We start from the raw sequence: 9,051 nt of genomic DNA on the forward strand, positions 1-9,051 counted from the left end.
AGGAATAAACCTACCTAAGGAGGCAAAAAACCTGTACTCTGAAGGCTGAGATGCTGATAAAAGAAATGAAAGATGACACAAATAGATGGAGAGATACACCATGTTCTTGGATAGGAAGAATCAATATTGTCAAAATAACTATCCTATCCAAAGCACTCTACAGATTCAATGCAATCTCTATCAAATTACCAATGACTTTTCAACAGAATTAGAACAAAAATTTTACAATTTGTATGGAAACACAAAAGACCCCGAATAACCCATGCAAACCTGAGAAAGAAAAACGGAGCTGAAGGAATCAGGCTCCCTGACTTCAGACTATACTACAAATCTACAGTAATCAAAAAAGTTTGTTACTGACACAAAAACAGAAATATTGATTAATGGAACACTATAGAAACTCCAGAGATAAACCCATGCAACTATGGTCAACTAATCTATGACAAAGGAGGCAAGAATATACAATGGAGAAAAGACAGCCCCTTCAATAAGTAGTGCTAGGAAAACTGAACAGCTACATGTAAAAGAATAAAATTAGAACACTCCCTAACACCATACACAAAAATAAACTCAAAATGTATTAAAGACCTAAATGTAAGGCCAGATACTATAAAACTCTTAGGGGAAAACATAGGCAGAACATTCTCCGACATAAATTGCAGGAATATCTTTTTTGATCCACCTCCTACAGTATGGAAAATAAAAACAAAAATAAACAAATGGGACCTAATGAAACTTAAAAGCTTTTGCACAGCAAAGGAACTCATAAACAAAAAGAAAAGACAACCCATAGAATGGGAGAAAACATTTGCTAATGCAGTGACAGACAAGGGATTAATCTCCAAAATATACAAAGCACCTCATGCAGCTCAATATATTAAAAAAAATGACCCAATCAAAAAATGGGCAGGGCTTCCCTGGTGGCGCAGTAGTTGAGAGTCTGCCTGCCGATGCAGGGGACACGGGTTCGTGCCGCAGTCCGGGAAGATCCCACATGCTGTGGAGCGTCTGGGCCCATGAGCCATGGCCACTGAGCCTGCGCGTCCAGAGCCTGTGCTCCGCAAGGGGAGAGGCTACAACAGTGAGAGGCCTGCATACCGCCAAAAAAAAAAAAATTCGGCGATGATCTAGATGGACATTTCTCCAAAGAAGACATACAGATGGCCAAAAAGCACATGAAAAGATGCTTAACATCACTAATTATTAGAGAAATGCAAATCAAAACTACAAAGAGGTATCACCTCACAGTGGTGAGGATAGCCATCGTCAAAAAATCTACAAACAGTAAGTGCTGAAAAGGTTATGGAGAAAAGGGACCCCTCCTACGCTGTTGGTTGTAATGTAAATTGGTACAACCAATATGGAGAACAGTATGGAGGTTCCTTAAAAAACTAAAAATAGAGCTGCCATATGATTCAGCAATCCCACTGCTGGACATATATCTGGAGAATATACTTTGAAAAGTATACATGCTACTTTGAAAAGATACATGCTAAAGCAACTATACTCCAATGAAAATTAATTTTAAAAATATAAAATAAGATACGTGCACCCCAATGTTCATTGCAGTAGTATTTACAATAGCCAAGACATGGAAGCAACCTAAATATCCATCGACAGATGAATGGATAAAGAAAATGTGATATATTACTAAGCCATAAAAAAAAAAGAATGAAATAATGTCATTTGCAGCCACATGGATGGACCTAGAGATTGTCATACTGAGTGAAGAAAGTCAGTCAGAGAAAGACAAATATCATATGATATCGCCTATATGTGGAATCTAAAAAAAAAAAAAAGGTACAAAATGAACTTATTTACAAACAGAAATAGAGTCACAGGTGTAGAAAACAAACTTATGCGCTGAGGTGGTGGTGGCAGCAACGGCGGCTCTGGAGGCCACAGTTCCAGTCCTGGTTTTGGCCCCAGCCCCACCATGGTGACACTTGCTGAGCTGCTGGTGCTCCTGGCTGCCATCCTGGCCATGGCCTTGGACTACTTTGTCAGCATTGACGTGCATGCAGAGGAGTGCTTCTTCGAGTGGGTCACCTCGGGCACCAAGATGGGCCTCATCTTCGAGGTGGCCGAGGGCATCTTCCTGGGCATTGACGTGGAGATTACAGGGCCTGATAATAAAGGAATTTATAAAGAAGACTGGAAGTCCAGTGGGAAATACATATTTGCTGCTGACATGGATGGAACATGTAAGTTTTGTTTCAGCAATAGAATGTCCACCATGACTCCAAAAATAGTGATGTTCACCATTGATATTGAGGAGGTGCCCAAAGGACAAAACATGGAAACAGAAGCTCACCAGAACAAGCTAGAAGAAATGATTAATGAGCTCACAGTGGCGATGACAGCTGTAAAGCATGAACAGGAATACATGGAAGTTCGGGAGAGAATACACAGAGCAATCAATGGCAGAACAAACAGCAGAGTGGTCCTTTGGTCCTTCTTTGAAGCTCTTGTTCTAGTTACCATGATATTGGGACAGATCTACTACCTGAAGAGATTTTGTGTGTGTGTGTGTGTGTGTGTGTGTGTGTGTGTGTTCTTCTTTAATCTGTTAATGTGGTGAATCACATTATTTTTAGAGTTAAAATTATCTGTATTCTGGAAAAGCCCAACATGGTTATCATATATTATTACCATTTTTATGTATTGCTAGTTTGTGTGTCCTAATATATTTTTTTTAATTTTTGAATTTTATTTAATTTTTTTTTTATACAGCAGGTTCTTATTAGTCATCAATTTTATACACATCAGTGTATACATGTCAATCCCAATCGTCTAATTCATCACACCACGAACCCCACCCCACCGTGGATTTCCCCACTTAGTGTCCATACGTTTGTTCCCTACATCTGTGTCTCAATTTCTGCCCTGCAAACCGGTTCATCTGTACCATTTTTCTAGGTTCCACATGCATGCGTTAATATACAATATTTGTTTTTCTCTTTCTGACTTATTTCACTCTGTATGACAGTCTCTAGATTCAACCACTTCTCAACAAGTGACCCAATTTTGTTCCTTTTTATGGCTGAGTAATATTCCATTGTATATAAGTACCACAACTTCTTTATCCATTTGTCTGTTGATGGGCATTTAGGTTGCTTCCATGACCTGGGTGTTGTAAATAGTGCAATGAACATTGGGGTGCATGTGTCTTTTTGAATTATGGTTTTCTCTGGGTATATTCCCAGTAGTGGGATTGTTGAAAAATATGATAATTCTACTTTTAGCTTTTTAAGGAACCTCCATACTGTCCTCCATAGTGGCTGTATCAATTTACATTCCCACCAACAGTGCAAGAGGGTTCCCTTTTCTCCACACCCTCTCCAACATTTGTTGTTTGTAGATTTTCTGATAATGCCCATTCTAACTGGTGTGAGGTGATACCTCATTGTAGTTTTGATTTACATTTCTCTAATAATTAGTGATGTTGAGAGCTTTTCATGTGCTTCTTGGCCATTTGTATGTCTTCTTTGGAGAAATGTCTATTTTGGGCTTCTGCCCATTTTTGGATTGGGTTGTTTGTTTTCTTAATATTGAGCTGCATGAGCTGTTTATATATTTTGCAGGTTAATGCTTTGTCCGTTGATTCATTTGCAAATATTTTCTCCCATTCTGAGGGTTGTCTTTTCATCTTGTTTATGGTTTCCTTTGCTGTGCAAAAGCTTTGAAATTTCATTTGGTCCTATTTGTTTAATTTTGTTTTTATTTCACTTACTCTAGGAGGAGGATCAAAAAAGATCTTGCTGGGATTTATGTCAAAGAGTGTTCTTCCTATGTTTTCCTGTAAGAATTTTGTAGTGTCCAGTCTTACAATTAGGTCTATAATCCATTTTGAGTTTATTTTTGTATATGGTGTTAGGGAGTGTTCTAATTTCATTCTTTTACATGTAGCTGTCCAGTTTTCCCAGCACCACTTATTGAGGAGACTGCCTTTTCTCCATTGTATATCCTTGCCTCTTTTTTCATAGATTACTTGACCATAGGTGCATGGGTTTATCTCGGAGCTTTCTATCTTTTTCCATTGATTTATGTTTCTGTTTTTGTGCCAGTACCATATTGTCTTGATTACTGTAGCTTTGTAGGATAGTCTGAAGTCACGGAATCTGATTCCTCCAGCTCCGTTTTTTTCCCTCAAGACTGCTTTGGCTATGTGGGGTCTTTTGTGTCTCCATACAAATTTTAAGATTTTTTGTTCTAGTTCTGTAAAAAAAATGTCATTGGTAATTTTATAGGAATTGCATTGAATCTGTAGATTGCTTTGGGTAATATAGTCATTTTCACAATATTGATTCTTCCAATCAAAGAACATGGTATATCTCTCCATCTGCTGGTATCATCTTTAATTTTTTTCATCAGTGTCTTATAATTTTCTGCATACAGGTCTTTTGTCTCCCTAGGTAGGTTTACTCTTAGGTATTTTATTCTTTTTGTTCCAATGGTAAATTGGAGTGCTTCCTTAATTTCTCTTTCAGATTTTTCATCATTAATGTATAGGAATACCAGAGATTTCTGTGCATGAATTTTGTATCCTGCAACTTTACCAAATTCACTGATTAGCTCTAGTAGTTTTCTGGTGGCATCTTTAGGGTTCTCTATGTATAGTATCATGTCATCTGCAAACAGTGAAAGTTTTACTTCTTTTCCAATTTGGATTCCTTTTATTTCTTTTTCTTCTCTGACTGCCATGGCTAGGACTTCCAAAACTATGTTGAATAATAGTGGTGAGAGTGGATATCCTTGTCATGTTCCTGATCCTAGAGGAAATGCTTTCAGTTTTTCACCATTGAGAATGATGTTTGCTGTGGGTTTGTTGTATATGGCCTTTATTATGTTGAGGTAGGCTCCCTCTCTGCCTACTTTCTGGAGAGTTTTTATCATGAATGGGTGTTGAATTTTGTCAAAGGCTTTCCCTGTATCTATTGAGATGATCATATGGTTTTTCTTCTTCAGTTTGTTAATATGGTGCATCACACTGATTGATTTGCATATATTGAAGAATCCTTGCATCCCTGGCATAAATCCCACTTGACCATGGTGTATGATCCTTTAATGTGTTGTTGGATTCTGTTTGCTAGTATTTTGTTGAGGATTTTTGCATCTATATTCATCAGTGATATGGGTTTGTAATTTTCTTTTTTGGTAGTATTTTTGTCTGGTTTTGGTATCAGGGTGATGGCAGCCTCATAGAATGAGTTTGGGAGTGTTCCTTCCTCCGCAATTTTTTGGAAGAGTTTGAGAAGGATGGGTGTTAGCTCTTCTCTAAATGTTTGATAGAATTCACCTGTGAAGCCATCTGGTCCTGGACTTTTGTTTTTTGGAAGATTTTTTTTTTTTTTTTGCAGTACACGGGCCTCTCACTGTTGGGGCCTCTCCCGTTGCGGAGCACAGGCTCCAGTTGCACAGGCTCAGCAGCCATGGCTCACGGACCTAAGCATTCCATGGCATGGGGGACCCTCCCGGACTGGAGCATGAACCCATGTCCTCTGCATCGGCAGGCGGACTCTCAAGCACTACACCACCAGGGAAGCCCTGTTGGAAGATTTTTAATCACAGTTTCAATTTCATTACTTGTGATTGGTCTGTTTATATTTTCTATTTCTTCCTGGTTCAGTCTTGGAAGGTTATACATTTCTAAGACTTTATCCATTTCGTCCAGGTTGTCCATTCTATTGGCATAGAGTTGCTTGTAATAGTCTCTTAGGATGCTTTGTATTTCTTCGGTGTCTGCTGTAACTTCTCCTTTTTCATTTTTAATTTTATTGATTTGAGTCCTCTCCCTCTTTTTCATGATGAGTCTGGCTAATGGTTTATCAATTTTGTTTATCTCCTCAAAGAACCAGTTTTTAGTTTTATTGATCTTTGTTATTGTTTTCTTTGTTTCTATTTCATTTATTTCTGCTCTGATCTTTATGATTTCTTTCCTTCTACTAACTTTGGGTTTTGTTTGTTCCTCTTTCTCTACCTCCTTTAGGTGTAAGGTTAGGTTGTTTATATGTGATTTTTCTTGTTTCTTGAGGTAGGCTTGTATAGCTATAAAATTCCCTCTTAGAACTGCTTTTGCTGTATCCTGTAGGTTTTGGATCATCGTGTTTTCATTGTCGTTTCTCTCTATGTATTTTTTGATTTCTTCTTTGATTTCTTCAGTGATCTCTTGGTTATTTGATAACGTATCGTTTAGCCTCCATTTGTTTGTGTTTTTTATGTGTTTTTTTTTTGTTGTTGTTGTTTTTGTTTCTTGCGGTACGCGGGCCTCTTACTGTTGTGGCCTACTCCCATTGCGGAGCACAGGCTCCAGACGTGCAGGCTCAGCGGCCATGGCTCATGGGCCCAGCTGCTCTGAAGCATGTGGGATCTTCCTGGACCGGGGCAGGAACCCGTGTCCCCTGCATCGGCAGGCGGACTCTCAACTGCTGCGCCACCAGGGAAGCACTGTTTTTTATGTTTTTTTCCCTGTAATTGATTTCTAATCTCATAGCTTTGTGGTCAGAAAAGATACTTGATATGATTTAAATTTTATAAATTTACTGAGACTTGATTTGTTACCCAAGATGTGATCTATCCTGGAGAATGTTCCATGCACACTTGAGAAGAAAGTGTAATTTGCTGTTTTTGGATGGAATGTCCTATAAATATCAATTAAATCTATCTGGTCTATTGTGTCATTTAAAGCTTGTGTTTCCTTATTTATTTTCACTTTGGATGATCTGTCCATTGGTGTAAGTGAGGTGTTAAAGTCCCCCACTATTATTGTGTTACTGTCGATTTCCTCTTTTATAGCCATTAGTAGTATCTTTATGTATTGAGGTGTTCCTATGTGGGGTGCATATATATTTATAATTGTTATATCTTCTTCTTGGATTGATCCCTTGATCATTATGTAGTGTCCTGCCTTGTCTCTTGTAACATTCTTTATTTTAAAGTCTATTTTATCTGATATGAGGATTGCTACTCCAGCTTTCTTTTGATTTTCATTTGCATGGAATATCTTTCTCTATCCCCTCACTTACAGTCTGTATGTGTCCCTAGGTCTGAAGTGGGTCTCTTGTGGACAGCATATATATGGGTCTTGTTTTTGTATCCATTCAGCACTCCTGTGTCTTTTGGTTGGAGCATTTAATCCATTCACATTTAAGGTAATTATCGATATGTATATTCCTATGACCATTGTCTTAATTGTTTTGGGTTTGTTTTTGTAGGTCCTTTTCTTCTCTTCTGTTTCCCACTTAGAGAAATTCCTTTAGCATTTGTTGTAGAGCTGTTTTGGTGGTGCTGAATTCTCTTACCTTTTGCTTGTCTGTAAAGCTTTTGATTTCTCCATCAAACCTGAATGAGATCCTTGCCGGGTAGAGTAATATTGGTTTTAGGTTCTTCCCTTTCATCACTTTAAGTATATCATGCCATTCCCTTCTGGCTTGTAGAATTTCTGCTGAGAAATCAGCTGTTAACCTTATGGGAGTTCCCTTGTATGTTATTTGTCACTTTTCCCTTGCTGCCTTCAATAATTTTTCTTTGTCTTATTTTTTGCCAATTTGATTACTACGTGTCTCAGCATGTTTCTCCTTGGGTTTATCTTCTATGGGACTCACTGAATTTCCTGGACTTGGGTGGCTATTTCCTTTCCCATGTTAGGGAAGTTTTCAGCTATATTCTCTTCAAATATTTCCTCTGGTCCCATCTGTGTCTCTTCTCCTTCTGGAACCCCTATAATGCGAATGTTTTTGCATTTAATGTTGTCCCAGAGGTCTCTTAGGTGGTCTTCATTTCTTTTCTTTCTTTTTTCTTTATTCTGTTCCACAGCAGTGAATTCCACCATTTTGTCTTCCAGGTCACTTATCCGTTCTTCTGCCTCAGTTATTCTGCTATTGATTCCTTCTAGTGTAGTTTTCATTTCAGTCATTGTATTGTTCATCTCTGTTTGTTTGTTCTTTAATTCTTCTAGGTCTTTGTTAAACATTTCTTGCAGCTTCTTGATCTTTGCCTCCGTTCTTTTTCCAATGTCCTGGATCATCTTCACTGTCATTATTTTGAATTCTTTTTCTGGAAGGTTGCCTGTCTCCACTTCATTTAATTGTTTTTCTGGGGTTTCATCTTGTTCCTTCATCTGGTACACAGCCCTCTGCCTTTTCATCTTGTCTATCTTTCTGTGAATGTGGTTTTTGTTCCACAGGCTGCAGGATTGTAGTTCTTCTTGATTCTGCTGTCTGCCCTCTGGTGGATGAGGCTATCTAAGAGGCTTGTGCAAGTTTCCTGATGGAAGGGATTGGTGGTGGGCAGAGCTCAGTAAAACTTTAATCCACTTGACAGCTGATGGGTGGGGCTGGGTTCCCTCCCTGTTGGTTGTTTGGCCTGAGGCAACCCAACACTGGAGCCCATCCAGGCTCCTTGGTGGGGCCAATGACAGTCTCTTTGAAGGCTCACGCCAAGTTGCATTTCCCAGAACTTCCACTGCCAGTGTCCCCGTCTCCATGGTGAGCCACAGCTGCCTGCTCCCTGTCTTTGCAGGAGACCGCCCCCTCCCAACACCCGCAGGCAGGCCTGGCTCAGTCTCCCCTGGTGTCCCCGCTCCCCCTCCTGGTTCCCGATGCACACACTACTCTGTGTGTGCCCTCCAGGAATGGAGTCCCTGCAAAGTCCCTGTCGAAGTCCTGCAATCAAATCCCAGCAGCCTTCAAAGTCTGATTCTCTAGGAATTCCTTCTCCCATTGCTGGACCCCCAGGTTGGGAAGCCTGATGTGGGGCTCAGAAACTTCATTCCATTTCGTGGACTTCTGTGGTACAAGTGTTCTGCAGTCTGTGAGTCACCCACCCAGCAGTTATGGGACTCGACCCTACTGTGATTGCACCCCTCCCACCATCCCACTGCGGTCTCTCCTCTGTCTCTGGATGTGGGGCATCTTCTCTGGTGAGCTCCAGTGTCCCACTGTCGATGATTGTCAAGCAGCCAGTTGTGATTCCGGTGCTCTCACAAGAGGGATTGAGAGCACATCCTTCCACTCCTGAAGAGACTTTTTTGAAGTCCAGAAGGTTGTTTAA

General features: G+C 39.7%; 1 protein-coding gene across 1 annotated transcript; it reads left to right on the top strand.

The window, feature by feature from the left end:
• Positions 1–1,936: 1,936 nt before the first annotated feature.
• Positions 1,937–9,051, top strand: LOC116751921 (transmembrane emp24 domain-containing protein 2-like). The gene is made up of 2 exons (XM_032628402.1): positions 1,937–2,519; positions 9,023–9,051. The coding sequence occupies exons 1-2, from the start codon at positions 1,937–1,939 to the stop codon at positions 9,049–9,051; spliced, it is 612 nt and encodes a 203-aa protein (XP_032484293.1).

This window comes from Phocoena sinus, chromosome 3, assembly GCF_008692025.1.
Source record: "Phocoena sinus isolate mPhoSin1 chromosome 3, mPhoSin1.pri, whole genome shotgun sequence".
Lineage (NCBI taxonomy): Eukaryota > Metazoa > Chordata > Mammalia > Artiodactyla > Phocoenidae > Phocoena > Phocoena sinus.